We start from the raw sequence: 18,297 nt of genomic DNA, 5'->3' as shown, positions 1-18,297 counted from the left end.
TCCTATGTGTGTGTATATGTATATGTGTGTTTATGTGCATAAAATTAAATGGTAAATTTGCTACTATCTTGTCATGTTGCTTGGAGACAAACTTCACACATTTTGGGTATATTAGGGGAAAATTAATAAAGCCTATCCAGAGTCTACTTTTAGTAGTCACTAAGATGTTCTAGACACCGCTTGCTATACACTGCAAGGTGGACAATATCTTTAATCGTGTGCTTTATATACTTGAATGTAAAATGAGGGGCTAGCTTGAATTATTTGGATATAAGAAAAAGTTAATATTTTATCATTGAGAAATTGAGTCAATAAGGATTTCTTTTTCAGATAGAGCATGTCAATACTCAATCTCCTTTTTAACTGATTTAATGGAAAAAACCCACAAATACTATTAGTTTCTGGATGCTGTATTTCCCTTAAGTGACTTCAAGAAAATTATTATTATTTTTTAAAGATTTTATTTATTTATTTGTCAGAGAGAGAGAGAGACAGAAAGAGCACAAGCAGGGGGAGTGGCAGGCAGAGGGAGAAGGAGGCTCCCCGCTGAGCAGGGAGCCCGATGTGGGACTTGATCCCAGGACCCTGGGATCATGACCTGAGCCGAAGGCAGACGCTTAACCGACTGAGCCACCCAGGCGTCCCAAGAAAATTATTTTAATGGCATGAATCCAGGCAAGATGCTAATGCAAAATTGAGCATGCCCCAAATTTTTACATTTTAAAATATCAAAGAATTTAACTTATATATAATTTTTCACTAGCAATATTTTATCACATGGAATTCTGGGACTTTTTCTGCCTCTCTAGATTAGTTAATACAGTGATGCATCTGGAAAATTTAAATTCATATTATATTTAGTGTCACCGAAAATTTATTGTAAAATAATAACAGAATTTTAGATTAAATAGCTGTTAAACACTAGGGGGTTTCCTAATACCATTATGCCATGAGCGTGTCTTCACCTCGCATTTTAATTTAGGTATTTTCTGTTTGAGATATTAAATGACCAAAAGAGTATCTTAAATATTTCAGTACGAATAAGGATAATAATAACTGAAATTGTATTATATTCCTAAATATTCCCACATGCTTTGTATGACTATTAACCACCATTGCAATAATTAATAATTTAAAAATAAATATAATTATAAATAACCATTACACCCTTGTTATAATCATTTTTCAGAGGAGTAAAGTGAATTAATTTGTTCAGGTTTTCTCAGTTAGTAAGTGTTTTAATTAGGGCTTGAACCAGTTGACCTTGACTTTATCTCTTTGCATACATTAAGAAAATTAAATAAATTCATAATGAGAAATGTTAAATCACAGGGCATTAAAGCTATGTATTGTACAAAAGTGCTGAATTAAAAATTAAGCAAGACACAGTGATTTCTTCTGATAAGTAACTCTTAGGATGCTGCTGAGTAACCACAAGGAGTATAGCCCTTTGGGGAGGTGGAAATTTGTTTCTGAGGAAAGTGGAAAAAAAAACCTGGAAAAAATATTAGTATAACTTTAAACATAAGAAATGCTAGGATAAGTATATTCTTTTGGGGGTGGACAGAGATAGCTAAAGAAATTATTTAAAAAAAAGAAATTATTTTATTTACTTTGAGAAGAGAAGGCTGTATAACGTCTCTTACGCATAAAAATAAAGATAAATAAATAAATAAATAAACCAACCAATCGCATGAAAGAGATTCAGAAAACTCTATGAACATTTTTTTTCTTTTATCAGGTCAAAAAAAAAATAAGTTTGAGATAGTTATAATCTGGTGTTCTTCATTGTGGGTGTTCTGCTAAATGTCATCATCTAGTCAATATATGAGGTATAATTCTGTTTTACAGTTGCAGGGTGAGAACATTTTGTTCATTCTTGAGTTCATTTTTCTCTCTTTATTCAGCATTAGATTAAAACATTGAGCAATATACTTCATCTGTCCTTTAGGCTTGGCAATTTCCATAATTTTGCTATTTTTTCCCTAACATTATTGTGTTATAAAAGCATATAAAAATAGCAAGATTAATTAAGGAATATAGACAGTTTCAAGAACCATGAATTTGCCCCCTCATATTCAACATTACATGGCTAGAGAAAAGTGATGCTTCTGATGGACCTGATAGTTCCTTAGCTCTATAGTCTCAGGAGTCCAGTGAGTACAAATACTCCCAAACTTGAGAGAGGTAAGAAGTCTGCTAAACACCCTACCATTTAGAATGAGGAGTCCCAGACTCATAGATTAGGAATTTAAGTGTAAGATTTAAAAAAAAAAAAAAAACAAACCCAAACCATATTGCCTTTTAACAAACAAACTAGATTTAAATTTAGTCATTAAAAAAAAATTACCAAGGTCCTTATGTTATATGGGACAATGCTAACATAGCATTAATAGCTCTTTAAGTAATTCATGAATAGGGTCAATAGACCAGATGCTATGTAGTATAGTATATTATAAAGAACCCTCCCCCCCCACCCCTACACATATATAGACATACACATTCACACAAAAGCAGTGCCTCACCAGGTGAAGCCTTTTTCTCTCAAGTTTGAAATGTAATTCCTGGTGTTGAGTGCCATCTGGTAAATGGAGTTGCCCTCAGATATCCCCAAGACCACAATAAACATGCAACATGTACATATAATAAAAGGGAAACCTCACTTCTTTTATGTGGCTTTTAAGATGCTAAATGAATGGATTAAACAGTTGCTTTGAAAAGGGCCTTATCATGAAGATTTCATTTTTCTTACACTAATGATTTTATCCTCGTTGGATTCTCAACTCAGAAAAAAGAAATCGATTCCCCAAGTTCATACATTTTACTAATCTTCCAGTGCCCAGCATACCAGGTGTGGAATGCTTAGGCTTTATAAGTTTGGGGGCACTGCAGATTTAACAAAGCAGCCAACACCTGGAAATACATAAAAGCTGTCCTTTAAGCGTAAGGTGATGAGTGTTAGTTAACTAGGCCCCCTGGATTCAGAGAATGGCCCCTCGTGGCTCAGAAAAGAAAACCGAAAGGCAGCATCACAGAGTTTAGTTTTAGCTCAGATTTCCTGGTGTTCTCAACGCCTATCTTCTCTACTCCCCAAAGGCAAGAAACAGCTCTAGTTAAGACTGTCCTTTTGATTTTCGGAGAATTTCTTTTAATATGTGCCACGCTACTGCTTTATAGACACGAGTGAATGGCATGGAAAAAAATGCTGATTTCTGCTAAAGTGGATATGACATATTTCTAGAGAAAAGATAACCCTGTTGTCTAACTCACTTGACAATTCCTACCTTGTAATGACATACTTTAACTGTTACTGTTGCTTCCCTGGATGTTGCTTTGTGGTCTCACCACAAACTGTGCAACAGATTTCCTGGGAGTGTGGCAAGAGTCAAGAGTGTGGTTGAGTCTATGATTTGATTGAGTAAACATTAGAGTCTTTTTAGTGGTTAATCCATGTTGAATTAAAAACAGAACAACTTTACATTATGCCTAAAATGCATCCTAAAGTCCTGTCTATTGTTTTCAGTCAGGTCATTTTTTTTTTTTTTTTTTTTTTTGATGTTATAGGCAAAGACTTGCCACATTCCCAGGACCCTCTACTTGAAAATATAGATTGCATCCGATTCCTTAGAAGACAAATGTTTTGTTAAAAATACCTATTTTAAAAAGTTTTTCTCAGACCAATGTCTCTGTGCTTTCGTCCATCTATGTGCTGGACTTATCCTTCAAACAATGAGCTGTCTTCAGTCATAGTTACTTTATGTTCAAAGACAAAGTAATTGAAGTCATGTTATTCATGTTCAAACTGTGTAAAATATGAATAGAGAGAAAGGGGGGACTTCAAACTAAATGTCACCAATACACAGATTACTCTTTAGTATCTTCTTTTATCGTTAATATTGTCTTGCTGCGCCCCTCTTGTTGAGCCTGTTCGATGACATTTATATCAACCATCTTAGACTAGAGCAATATTATCTAATAGAACTCTTGGCAATGATGGAAATATTCTATATCTGCATTGTCCACTAGGAGAGCCGGTAGCCACACACATTTGGCTATTAAGTACTTGGAACAAAGGAAGCGCAAGTTTAAAGTTCAGTTTTAATTTTACTTAATTTCAGTTTGAATTTACATCGCCCTAAATGCCTTGAGGCCATCAGACTGACCGCAGAGATGTAGGCTTTTGTGTGATCACTGTACCCACTCTTGAACAATTGTTCAAATAAATATGCCATCACACCCGCTTGTATCATTATTTTTTGATTCTGCCTCATGTATTTACAAATGTTATCTCTCTGATCCAAAGTTTAGTTGAACTACTACTCAGTGCTAGACATTAGACACATTTTTAATTTTGTTTTCTCTACAGCAATTACCCAATAGCCATTTTCTGTCTCTCGAGTATATATTCCTTCTTCATTAGGAGCTCCTATTAAAGATACACATGTCTTGGTCCACTTGAGCTGCTACAACAAAATGCTACAGAGTGGCTGGCTTACAAACAACAGAAATTGATTTTCTATAGTTCTGGAGGCTGGAGGTTCAAGATCAGGGCACCAGCAGATTCAGTCTGGTGAGGGCCGGCTTTCTAGTTCATAGATGGTGCTTTGTTGTGCCCCCATATGGTGGAAGGAGCAAGAGATCTCTCTGGAGCCTCTTTTTACAGACACTAATCCCATTCATGAGGGCTTCACCCAAAGTCCCCGCCTCCTAATACTATCATCTCTGGGGGTTAGGATTTCAGTATTTGCGCTTTGGGGAACACAAAAGTTCAGATGATTGCACCTTGGATTTAAGCCAAGGTGAATTAATGTGTTGACTAACATTTTGTATACATGCTCTGAAATGAGCTGTATTATATAAAGGAAATTAATACAAATTGCCATGAATTTTGCAGTATTCCCTACATTAAAGGTAGTCAACATGAATTCTTCAGTGGTGAGGCCTATAGATGACAAATTACCAATAAGAGGGTGAAACAAACGAGGGAAAGAATGAGAAAATACGGTTGCATGGGAAAGATAAGCAACACCAAAAATTACACAGGTGCTTCTTTCTCAGATGTGGAAGGTAAGACTTGTATAAAAGCATGGTGACTACTAAAGAATTCAGTAGAATAATCACATTTTAAAGCTAGGAAGGATGTTGGAAATCTCTCAATCTGGATTTCTGTCAATGTGGCGACACCATACCTGGACAGCTGTGGCTTCGAGTCACACTTTATTAACAGTTTAACCGAATGCTAGTTACATACCACCTCCAAATCTCAGTTTCCTTATTTATAAACCGGTGACAGTAGAAATACATACCCGTTAGATACACAGATCTCTTTTTTTTCTGGGTGGGGGGTTGGTAGGTGAGAGAATACCTTTGAAATGTTTATTAGCACAGTACCTGACACGTAGTGTCCCATTCTGGTGTTAGGGAAACTGACATATAAGGAACTTAATTAATTTTCTCAATTAGTGACACATTTTGTGAGACAGCTGGGATCTGAAACCAGGAATCTGACTAAATTGTCCTGACTAAAATGTCCATAGGAGTAGAAGCCCCAAACAGAATGGCACCACACATGTGCTACCAGTCACTTAACAAATGAAATGACTAGCGCTAAAGCACAGAACTCATCAGTGGTCTGCAAAGCCCAAAGTCACATCAACTTCTTCCCCATTTACACAAATGCAAACATCACTTGTGCTTGAAAACGTGGGGCTTTTGAAAATATTATTTTTTAAAACAGGAAGTATAATAATGTACATTTTTTCCCATTCATTCCATCTAGTTTACATGGTTTACTAGAGACTTGAAAGTTATCATCGATTTAAAATGATATTATATTGGCAATGAGTATTCATCCTGTATTTAAGTAATCACACAAGGTCTAGCAATTAAAAATTCTCCTTACAAGATCCTCTGTTTTATCAAAAAATTTTCAGACACATTTTGGGGGACTTATACAAACAGTTTAACACCTAAAGAGTATAAAGGTGAGAGCAAGGGATGGGCAAATCATCATTACTACAATTTAGAAAGAACAAAGGGAATGTGTTATCAAAACAAAGTAAAATAATAGCACAACTAATAATTTATTTCACGTGCATATTTCTTTGTAGTTTAGGGAGATTTTAAGTTATTTATATATTGGTTTATTTTGTAGCTTATTATTGAGCATTTTTATATGTTCCATCCTAGGTTTATTTCGGAGATTATAAGCTTAAACAAAAGACAGGTGGTTCTTCTCATGGGGCTTACAGAAATTTCTCCATCCTACGGGGTACAACCAACTATTCGAGTCTCACACCTGGATCTTTATTCCTTTGGGATTTGTGGAAGTTATTTTAGGATAGAAGTAATTTACTTAAGTTTCCTCAACTATAAAATGGAAATTATAATAATTCCTTCTTAATATAAGTTTATTATAAGGATTTAATAAGACAAATTTTAAAGAGCATTTGACACAATGCTTAGCACACACTGAAAGCTCAACGCATATGAGCTATCATTTTAACATAGAGAAATCAAATAACCTGTCAAAAGAGAAATATAAACATATAATTATAGATAGGTTTAAGCATTTATTGTATTTAGTGTGACAATAAAAATTGTGAAAATGTGTGACTTATTAAATAAGTTTATTCAACTTCCTTGCAGTGCTCTAAATCTCTTATCTAGGATGGATTTTGCTCCAAGTCTATAATGATAATTGCAATCACGCTTACAGTGCTGATTCTGCCTTCTCTGGGAGGGAGGGAAAGAGAGAGAGAAAAAAAAAACTAAAAAACAAATAGACTGGTCTCCTTTATTCTTTACCTACAAGTATTTACTTATAGAAAAATCTAGCTTCTTTAAAAAGGAGTTTGAATTCCTAATAAAGCACAAGAGATGTGTGGGGCATTTCAGGATCATGGCCAGGCAATACACTGAAGTTGAGATTTTCCAAGAAGCCTACCAGAAAGTAAAAAGGAGAGTAAAATGGATACTTGGGACACCAGGGAGACTTGGCTGCCAAACGATTTTTCAGTTTGCTCGGTTTTGTTTTTCTGAGGAGAAGATGATTAAAGAGGATTTACAGTAAGAGAAGGTAATATAAAGTAGATTCCTCAAAAGTAATTCTCTTAATCCCAAACTTCTCTAGCTGTCCTAACCCGGGTGTTTTCTGGAGGTGGGTGGGCGGAGCTGGAGGAGGAGAAGGGAAGGCTGCCCTGTGTGGATGGCATTCATTTTGCCCACCACCACTTTTGTACCCCTGCACACCGCCCCAGAGTCCTTTTCACGTCATGCCCACTTTCTCTTCCTCAGTCGAAAGACGCGGCTTCCTATTTGCACCCATCTCAGAGACGCACCGGGAACTATCCCCCCAAAGCCATCCAAAATAAAACCTGCTCTTGCCTCAAGTGATCAGAGCATCACCTGGAGATGCAAAGATAAATCAATCCCATCAGTAAAATGAGAGGTTTGAGCAATGATCTCACAGGTTCTGCAGACATGAGTCTTCCGGTCCCCCTCCCCACCTCCTTCCACTCCCCATGCAATCTCTTTATCTCTGCGTTTAGATTTTGGGAGGCTGGTGGGTACATTCAGAGGGATGGAGCTGGAGAATGGAGGCACGTTTGTTATGTATGAATTAAAACAGATTGAGAGACTTCCAGTGAAAGTTAATCTTAGAAGGTATGCGCGTCATATAGACATACATGCGCGGGCGCGCGCGTGTGCGTGTGTGTGTGTGTGTGTGTGTGTGTGGTATAAGGACACATAGTCCAAGCTACATTTATCTGTTGGGGACAGGCTGTAGATAATCCTAATCTCTTAGACATTTTAAGAGAGAGCATGACCAGACTTTATCACAGATCCCAAATCAGACAAGTTTCTCTGATGCACTTTAGGCACATCTGAGGTGATTGTGGAGCTTAGTGTAGCTGCTGAGAGAAGCTGCCTGCTCTGAGCATTTTGGGCTGGGGCAGTTTTCTTACCTGACACGGTGGGTGTCGGTCTTGCTCCTTTATTTTTACCCCACAATACCACACCTTCTTTTTACCTGGGCTGGACCTGCCTGGCTCTGCCTCCTCGCCTGTCTCCCCCACCCCCGACTGAACCTATGTTAGTGTTTTGAGCCCCTACTTTGCTCTAGCAGGGAAACCAGACAGATTAGAAGCTAACTCACATTTGACTGAAAGGCAACTCTTTGCTTTCTTCTGCTGCTGCTTCCCCTTCCTCTTTTCCCAAAGAGACATGTAAACACATGTATTTTCCTGTTTAAATTTAGCGAATTGGTCCTCTGCCTGTGCCTTGATTTAGCTATTGGGCTGAGCCTTGCTCCTCCCTTCCCTACTCGGATAGGAGCCACAGGGATCTGGAGCTCAAGCTTCCAAATTGAGCTGGCCTCAGGCCAGGTGACCTTCTCTTTGTAAGTTTCTTTCCTCAGCAGAGTTGGGGGGGGCGGCGGGGAGCTGGGATCTCTTTGGTGTTTTTGGGCGGGGGGTTAGTGAGGAAAGGAAGGGGGTGGAAGAGAGTAAAGGGCTGTTGTTAAACAGTTTCTTACCGTAAGAGGGAGTTCAGACCTAGATCTTTCCAGTTAATCACACAACAAACTTAGCTCATCGCAATAAAAAGCTGCTCAGAGCCGACTGGTTCTTTTAGGCACTGAGTCGGAACAGGCTTCTCTCAGCCAGGCATCTCGTCCAGTGGGATCCGCCAGCGCGTCCGGCAGCACCATGTGGGGGACCAAACTTCTGCCAGTCCTGCTCCTGCAGCATGTCCTCCTCCATCTCCTTCTGCTTCCCATCGCCATCCCCTATGCAGGTTAGTCTTCTCTTCTTCTTCCTCATTCGTCTTCTTTTAACTCTCTCCTGCTAACCTTCCCTTTCCCTAACACCCTCTTCACCCCATCTCCAGCATCCTTTCTTAACTCTGTGTGTGGCATGGGCTTTTTTTTTTTTTAAACATCTCCTGGTGCTTTCTTTTGATATTCTTTTTTTTTCTGTTTGCAAGGCATTTACAATGATAATTAACATCCCCTGAATGTGTCCTCCACCCCAACCCTAGCCCCGGCTCCCCCTTAGCTTCCTAGTTGTGGACTGTGGGACAGGAATGAAGTGCTAACACTGGCTGGAATTTTGCTGGTTTGGACAAGTTTAAAGCTGAACCGAAGGTCTGGTCTTGAAGAGGGGAGAGTGACTGTCAGTACAGCAGGGACTCCCTTCTTTCCAGGGGATAATTTTCCATGACATTCTGCTACCCCACATCATACAGTCAACCTTCAGGGCTAAATGATGACTTTATACAGGTTTTCATTTGGAGAAGGCAGATTAAACTCTGGGGATATGCATGTTATAAAAATGAAAGAGAAAGCCTCTCTTCTGAGATCTCATTCTGTCTGGGTTTGGATGCCTGCCCTTTGAAACTGCAGGGCAAGGGAGGCACAAACTGTGTGACTCTGATTTAAACTGGGAAACGGCTCCTTTCAGTCTCCCATTTTCTCTCCCGAATTTACAGGTTGGGAAGGAACTGCTGGTGAGTTCATACTACCCTTCCTGGAAGTGTAGAGATTCCATTTGCCGCTTTGGGAAGTTTTCTGTTGTTATCAGGGCAAGAGGAAACATCTGTATTTGTTTGTATTATCATTGTGGTGGCTGAGATGCCAATGGGAGAAGGTAGTGAACACCATGGGTAGGCACAAGGGAATAAAAGAATGGAACGAATGCCCACATGGTAGACATGGCCTTTTCATAACACAAACCAGAGGACTGGCTATATCTTTGGAGATAAGCTAAATATGAAATGTATCAGAGCTCTGATGTAGTTTCTGATGTAATACCCGGGTTGAAAACATCAAGACTTTGCTAAATGACAAGGTAAAGCATTCGACCCACCTGGCTTTCTTCTTCTATTTTGTGAAGTGGTCCTTGTAAAAAACAACAGTGTGCAGGAAGGACCAGTTTGAAAATATGTAGGTACGATTTCCAAAGAGGTGAAAAAGAAGTTAGTTCCATCAGGCAGGTCATCATGCTTGAGGTGTGTCATGCTAAAATGAACTCTCATAAGGATTGCTGATTTTAGGGGAATTTGAGCATAAATTGAAAACACGGCTAATATTTGGAGGGCTTTCATTTTTAAAAGATTCAAATGTTGATGGTCTGAAGTATAAATGGTTACCTGAAATCATCTGTGCTAATGAGAAGGAAACACAATGTGGAAAACCCAAACGGTAGATCAACCATAGACAACGTCTATTTGTTTTTGGCACGCATTACGAAGTTTTGGCAGGAGATATACATTTGTAATTATATTTCACTTTGGCTAATGTTGAAATGACTGTGTTTCCTGAGTATAGGGAGAATGTAGCCCAAGAGTTGCTGGCAGGCAAGGCGAGGCCAATTGGGAATTACAGATATGCTGTGAATAATTCCTGAAGTGGATAATGCTAAAATTGTCATCAAAAGAGGGTCTGGCTTAGTTTGGGTGGCAAGTTTATTTTGATAGATTTTTTTTTTTTTTTTAACAACATTCTCCAAAATGGAGAACATGGATAGTCCTCTTAGAACATACAAAATTTATCCTTTTTTAAATATCATCTAACATTGAACATTTGGAGTTTTTTTGTTGTTGTTGATTGCTTTGGTTATACTTATAGGTTTATTCTATGAGTCTATAGTTGTACATATTGTAAAATAATACAGTGTTAGAAAAGAAGTGGATACTATAATGAGGTGACAACCAATTATAAGCAGAATGTATTATGAGGATCATTTATTGCAATATAGTGGATCCAAGCCATCCTTATAGGAGTTGGTCTACATAGAATTACCCCCTATCCACTTCTGCCTACACTGGAAACAGATATCCAATTCCCTGTAACAAAAGAAGTATTTAAGTAAGCATCTAATGTCCAGGAACCTGGGAGGATATAAAGATGAACAAATGAGAAAGAAACCTACATTTGTTAAGCAACTGTTATGGACCAAACTCTAAAAGAGAACTTATTTAACTCTAATAAGATTAGCAGTATTCAACTCATCTTACATGGGGAAATTGAGGTTAGCGACCTTAATTATCTTATCATACACAGTAAGCGGACAGAGCTGAGAGTCCTACCCAAATCTCTGAGAAGGAAATATGTGCTGTTTTTTTTTTTCCTTTTATTTATACTGAAGCCAGAAACAGTGAAATCAACTGAAATTGCCTTTTAAAAATCCATTTTGCTAAGTAATATATGAAAATCTCTGTGTTAGAAATACTATAATACTATGGTTTAGAGTTCATTTCTAGCTTAGGAAGTTTGGGGGAAATATGGTACCCAAGTTGAGTATGAAAAAATGGAGCACGGTCAGTACTGAAGTCAGGGGAAAACAAAGTGGCCAAAGGCATGGAGGTGAGAAAGAATGAGGACCTGTAACCATGTGGGACTGGTATACTGAGTAACTGAGGGGGAGTAGTATGGCCTGTGATTAGAAAAATGAGAGAGGGTAGCATGCATAAGCATGAATGGTTGTGCTAAACTATTCTGAACATCATGGGTAGCAGTTGGAAATTTTAGAGTAGACAAGAGACCCGACTTAAGTTGTACTTCAGTGTGGTTGTTTTGGTTGCTGTGTGGAGGGAGAATTGTTGGCAGAAACAGAGGGTCAGGGAATAGACCAGGAGGAGGCATCTGTGACAATGACATCCTGAACAAGGAAGCCGAATGAAGGTGAAAAAGAGAGGCCCTGAATCCCACCTTGACTATCACTTCATTGTGTAAACCTCTTTGGAAGAGATCATTTCGCTTGCTTCTCAAATACCAGCTACGAAATCCAAGTCCTAGATAACAGCAATGAAACTGTGAACTAGTATTTATGATTCTTGTCTTTGGGAAGGTTAAAATCTCCAGTCACAACCATTCCCTCCATTAATTATTTGTGTACTTTCATCTTAACATCTTGCCACTTCAAGCTGTTAATCACTAATCATGTGGGTAGGTTTCTCAGAATATGTGGAGCCAGATTCCTGCTTCTTTCCACACCCTGCAAATCCTTTCCTTGCATGATTTTCCTTTGAAGTCAATGGTTAGTCCATACAGAGAAGAAAATATATGAGGTACTGAGAGAAATGAGTGTGAGGCCAGGGGACCAGAGGGAGAAATGTGTCTTTCTTCAAGCACCTTGATACATTTGACCCTACTTTCTGTTTGTAGGTTTTCACTAAGATCCTAATGATTTCAGTTCTAAAACAAGGATTTCTGGTTCTTCAGGAAATATAGCTCCCAGAATGTTTTCCCATACTAGGAGAAGAGGAGAAAGGAGTTGTAATTTAAAGTACAAGAAAGCATGACAAAGTTGCTGTGATCTCTCACCCTTTGATTTCATTTCAATATTTTGTTTATAAACTTCAACTAATAGTCACGCACAAAGAAATAGTAGGAAAAATCTGATCCAAAGATATATTTTTTTTTAGTTTCTTCCCAAATTAAGCTGGTCTTTTAACTGTTTTCAGTAAAACAATCATCAGTTGTTAATATATATGGAAGAAAAAGTTGAAACTATTTTCAGAAAAGGAGTTTTATTTTGACATGCTGTCTTTAAAACTCCTGTTTTGAATTTTTCTTTTATTGAAGAAGAAATTAGTTTTATAGATGCCTGGATTACATGATGTACAATGAGCTTGAACTTCACATTTTTGAGTAATTTGTTACTGACCTAGTAGAAATGACTAAATTATAAAGGAAAGCTTCTAAATCATGAGAAATAAATAGTGAAAAGAGAATCCTGGTATCTGGTTCCCATTGCCTTTGATTAGTTCTGTAGGCCCATACAAGCTTTTCACTCCTATCTATTATCTAGTAAAGGGAAATCATAGATTTATTTGCTTTTCTGAATGCTTTTTGGTCTTTAGATGAAAGGTGGTGATGGAAAAACTTATCAGCAAGCAAGAGTTAGACTACTTTTATGAGGTATAGCCACACATTAACACATCTCGATAGGACAATTGAGGATGTGTAGAATTAAACACAACCAACAATCCCACAGAGACCTTTTTTCTCTAGAGTAGTCTTCAGTACTTGCCTTCATAGTGCGTGGTATTGAGCCAAGAAACCAGAGCATCCACAAGGGTTTTTTTTTATTTGATAATTAGTAAAATACACATCTGAATTTAATGTTTGCCTCAGACTGTTAAAATTTATCTGCATCTATCTATATCTATATAGATTTAACTAATTCATTTTAGTTAAATGAATTTGATAATTAGTAAAGTACATATCTGAATTTAATACTTGCCTCAGACTTTGAAAATTTAGTTTTATGCTCTTCTCTCACACTTAGATATGTGTAATAAACACATTACTCATCAGGCCAATTTTAATTCTATATTTTTAGTTAACTGAATTTATTTAAGAAATATATATATATAATCCACACATCTATATCTATGTATATATATATCTTCCGTTTTAGTCAACAGTTTTATTTAATAGATTTTCAGCATCCATAAACTACTATTTGATTCTAAGAAATACTCCAATTTATATAGCAAATCAGATGATTATTATTCTGTGAAACATCTCACAGCACTTCAGAAATGGTGCACCACGGTCAAAGGAAGAAACTCCTAATGCAGACATATCTCCCATTAACATGGTTCTGTGGCAGAAACCAAAATGTGAAAAGAATTATACCACTTCTTTGCTTGGGAGAATAACAATTTCTTCTCTATGCCAGAAATTAAAGAATGGAATTTCAAAAACAAAGCTAAAACTTTGCATATTTATAACATTTTTATCTGAATTAATTTCCAAATATTTACTTAATAATTATAATTTAAATAGCTTCAAATATAATATAACTTTTATTTTGTAGACTGAGTCATTGGTTTATTAGCATTTCAGGTAATTAAACAAAGTCATTTGGCAAGTCGGTAAGACTGCCAGAATTATCATCTGTCTGCCAATGTTATGCAAGGCATTTGCTCCGCACTCAATAAATAACATGTTGATAGATTATTTGGTTGAATGAATTTCTACGTTAAAATGTCTTTTAAATTATATCTGTTGTACCCTGGCCATTCCATCTTGTAAGGCAAAGAAAAGTTAAAAATGAAAACATTATTACAGAAATTAGTACCAGTCTTTTGGGGATTGTGCTCTGAAGTTTTACAGAGAAGCAGAAATTTAGAGGACTTCATGTTTTCTCTTATTTATTGTGGACTTCAGGTTAGGATAGACATTAATGAATAGCATCTGCATGTTTAATAAACCAACTGGAGCCAGTGGTTGCTGGCAAACTTGAGAGTATGATGCCATTGTTTGTACCTCACTCTGCTAGCCATATTTCCAAATTTTCTGCACAAAAATTTTCACCCTCTTTTCTTGGCACATTTCACCACATATAAAGACCAGGAATGCATTTCCTGTTCTACCATCCAAGTTTCTTCTCTACTGATAGCTCTGAACCGGATCTTCAGAAAATATTTATAAGCCATATTTCTACTTACTTAGAATTAAAAAAAAAAGAAAAGATGGCATCATGAGTGTTTAAGAGTGGGGGCTGGGGGTTCTGAAGTGAGGCAGCTGGGTTTCAAATGAGGTCTGCTAAATGGGCAATTAATTTTTCTCTCTGTCTTGGTTTCTTTATCTTAAAAATGAATATATTATTACTGCCTTTGTTATAAGGATGTTCAAAAGAACTGGCAGGCAGAAGAGAGGCACAATCATGCCCATCCTTATTGTTTAATAGGTGCAGTATCTTAGACATTTTGTTCCTCATTGTGAAGATGGTGGCCATGATTAGAAGCTAGGTAACTTTGGGCACATCAAGAATGAAGAAGTAGTTCTTGATACTCTAAAGTCATCTATAAGATTAAGTCCTTTAGGATGTTTTAGTTCTGTTTTTCACATTTTTAATAGGAGAATTCATGCTATCTAGGGGCCTTGTAGAATACTCTCTTGAAGAAAAATGATATTGCTACATTAAAGCTTGAAGTTTTACATACATTTGATTTATAGCATTTGGCTTGATTTCAAGACAAACAATTCAGTGATACCTAAGAAATAGTACCCCCAAGCACAGAAAACACTTCTGTCGGAAATGAGGAGGGCCAAAATATGAATAATATGAAATACTATGAAGAGAGCCAGAAGAATTTATCCACTGCACCATTTTTAGTGGGAAGTTTCTCACATGTAATTGAATTGACTTATCTAATTAATACTATAACTTACATAAGGACCAACTGTAGAAGGAAATGACAAATTTAATTATAGAGCATGATATGATATGCCTGGGCATTTGCTTTCATACTGTTTGGAGACTATCATGTCATTTATTTCTGTAGAGTGAACTCTGTCCTAATTTTTATAAGCATATTTCATTTTAAAGAATGTAGATGAGTGATCCTACATGACAAGTTATTTATTCTTCACTGGTTACAATATTCCTCTCTTGCTCTTAACTATCTGAGAGTATCAATCCCCACCTCACTTCACCCCCAACCCCTGGAGATCTAGTATGTTGTCAGATAAAATCACTATCTTGTGGATGATCCTTAAGGACATTTTTTCTATATGAGCCTTAAAAGCTTTCCTCCATTTTTTAAAAAAAATTATTATTATTAATAGAAGGACAGAAGAAAAGAAGAAACACACTTCATGAATTCAAAAAGTCAGCAAAGACTACTCTAATTAAAGAAGACCCATTACTGAAGATAAAAACAAAAAAAATGAACACTGCAGACCAATGTGCCAATAGATGTATTAGGAATAAAGGACTTCCATTCACTTGCAAGTAAGTTGCTTCATTTTGTTCTTAGGATAACTTTCCAAATATAACATCTTCTAATTATCATCATGTTTTTTTTTCTTTGTATTCAGTGTAATTTGCCCTTAAAAGTATAAGCTTGACTTTAGTTTTAATTCATTATAACAGAAAATGTAGCTCTCAGTTGATGGAAGTATGAATAAGGGAGAGCACATAAATGGATATCTTTTAGAACCCAGAATGCCCTTGGTTATGGAATTTGTGTTTTTTCATCTTATGAACAGTTGAACTTTAGAAACTAAAATTCCATTAGATTGCCTTTTAGCCAACATTTTAAAATATTCTATTCAGAGTAAATTTTTTTTTCTTGCAAGAAGAGTGGAGGAATTTTCAGAATATAACTTGGGCCAGAGCCAGAATTTACTGCATCTTACATCATTGTCTAGGGATTTAAATAAAAGGTGTTGAGAGAATTAGATAAAAAAGTAGAGGGATTGGTGTCAGCAGCAAACGCTGTTCAAAAGGAGTTAGGGGTAGTGATGATGAAGTTTTAGGTGAAAAGTGACAGAGAAATTCAAAGAGGCATGAGGGGATTCAAACGGAGGGTTTTCTTATCATTTGAAATTCCCTGTGCAACCTCACAGGGAGGAATTCCTTCCTACTTTGCCAGAGATCCCAAGGATAAAACTTGGGAGTTTTGGGCCAAGAAGGAGACAGTTGCATCTGAATAATTTTCTGAATTGCCAGAAGAAAACGCATTTCCTCATTCTTCTTTGTAAACATTCCCATCCCCTCATTTACTTTATACCCATTTATTCCCTATTTCGTTCTATTTTTTACAGGACTGTGCATGATATCCTGTCAGTTTTGAATTCTACTCCACTGCATTTGGACAGTGACATGTAATGTGAACTCAGATTTTAGTAATGCCGTGGCAAGTGAGCCTAATCTCATTTTACCTTTTTCAGAGAAATGAGTGTTACGGACCTGGTCAGAGGAGGTCCTCGACAGATGTAGTGGAGGACAGACTATCTCCCTTCTATTCATTTACAACTCCTCTGAAAGTATTTTTATTGCCAAACTGCCACTTTCAGGGAGATATTTCCTGGCAAGTGGAGTGGGGAATTGATTTTGCAAGTATATTCCTATGATAATTCTGTTTCTTTTCCTGACTTTCCTGCCTTCAGATTATTCAAAATAAACTAGAGAAAACTACTCTCAATCAACATCATTACTGTGTAGATTTATGGTGATGTTCTCACAATTGAGAAGGTTAGATTTATTGTATTTTTCCCCTCATAGGCTTAGGAAGGTGGGGCAAGGGAAATGGGAGAACCTCATCTTATTATTTATTTTTATAAATAAATGAATCTGAAAATACACTCTCCTGAATCCAAGAGTAAGGAAAGTATTACTACCTTTTGATTTTCACATTAGTCAGTCTTAGCTCTAGAAAACAAAACAAAAACCCTTCCCTATGTTTTATTTAGGAGGAACTAAGATAATTTTGCTGCATTAGGGAACATATGTGAAATGATTGAAAATCTTTATATATCCCATGTATATGAGGTTTCATAGTTTCCTACTATATTCTGGTTGAGTTGCATTTAGCCCTCAAATTTATTGCAACCTGTGCAGAAAACCACATGTATAATACCTTTGTACAGAAAGAATTCTTCTGCCCCAAAAATGTCATCCCTCTCACTTGTCTATCCCAAATATATAGGCACATGTGTTTGCAATCACTAAATACATTGGTTGTTCAGAATTGAACGGACATACTGTGATACTCTGAAATTAGATTCTTAATGAATTAAAGGATCTTTTCGCAGGCTTGCTATATGGACTAGAATCATTGAAAGACAATGGCAAATATACAAAAATGCTTGGAAAATACCAACAATGCGGTGTGAAAGCATCTGTGATTCAGTGGGTGTGGGGTGGAACATTCTCAAACGCGATCTCCTCCTGAGAAGGTATCAACAATATTGATTTTACAGAGATCAAAGTTCTTTTTTGCTGGGTAGGAAAGAGGACCATAATGCCTGATTCTAAGCTCCCCAGAAAATTGCTATCCATGACTTGACTCAAGAGAAGAAAATATGAGGCTTTCTTCCTCCACCCATGACTGAGTAATTGGTACAGGAATTGCCTTCCTGTCGTAAACAACTAGAAAACTAGACAAAATAAATTATTGAAAGGAATATGATAATTAAAATAAGGTAAGATAAAGACTTTTAAAGTCAAACTTAAAAGAAGATGCAACTCTAGAATCTGACTGTTTGGATCCAGTCTATTTGGAGGTATAAAGTGATTCAAGGAAACACTTTTCTGAGAGAATATGGCATTGTAATGGAATGAGCGAAAAGGGTGAAGTCAAGTCAGCAAACTGGAAACTTGGTTACCCACTTGTCAGATGGAATCACCTGTGTATTCACGGAGGCAAATCTAGCATGTTCCTGATGGGGCTCATGAGTCCCCTCCAAGGCATTCTCATGTCAAAGCCATATTATCCATAGAAGAGTAGTTATATATGTGTCACACAACTTTATTTTAACGTGAAGTTAAGCGGCAA

General features: G+C 36.9%; 1 protein-coding gene across 2 annotated transcripts in view; it reads left to right on the top strand.

The window, feature by feature from the left end:
• The first annotated feature begins 8,496 nt into the window (after positions 1 to 8,496).
• The window catches only part of HGF (hepatocyte growth factor), a 78,533-nt gene continuing 68,732 nt past the window's right edge, over positions 8,497 to 18,297 (top strand). Inside the window, exons 1-2 of one of the 2 annotated variants that reach the window (XM_027574640.2) lie at positions 8,497 to 8,796; positions 15,584 to 15,749. In XM_027574640.2, the coding sequence (XP_027430441.1) occupies positions 8,709 to 8,796; positions 15,584 to 15,749 (254 nt within the window). In that variant the 5' untranslated portion in view covers positions 8,497 to 8,708. The remainder of the gene's footprint in view (positions 8,797 to 15,583; positions 15,750 to 18,297) is intronic. The other variant, XM_027574641.2, reaches the window with a different exon arrangement.

The sequence above is a fragment of the Zalophus californianus genome, chromosome 12, assembly GCF_009762305.2.
Source record: "Zalophus californianus isolate mZalCal1 chromosome 12, mZalCal1.pri.v2, whole genome shotgun sequence".
NCBI lineage: Eukaryota > Metazoa > Chordata > Mammalia > Carnivora > Otariidae > Zalophus > Zalophus californianus.
This window is presented reverse-complemented; position numbering and strand designations above follow the sequence as displayed.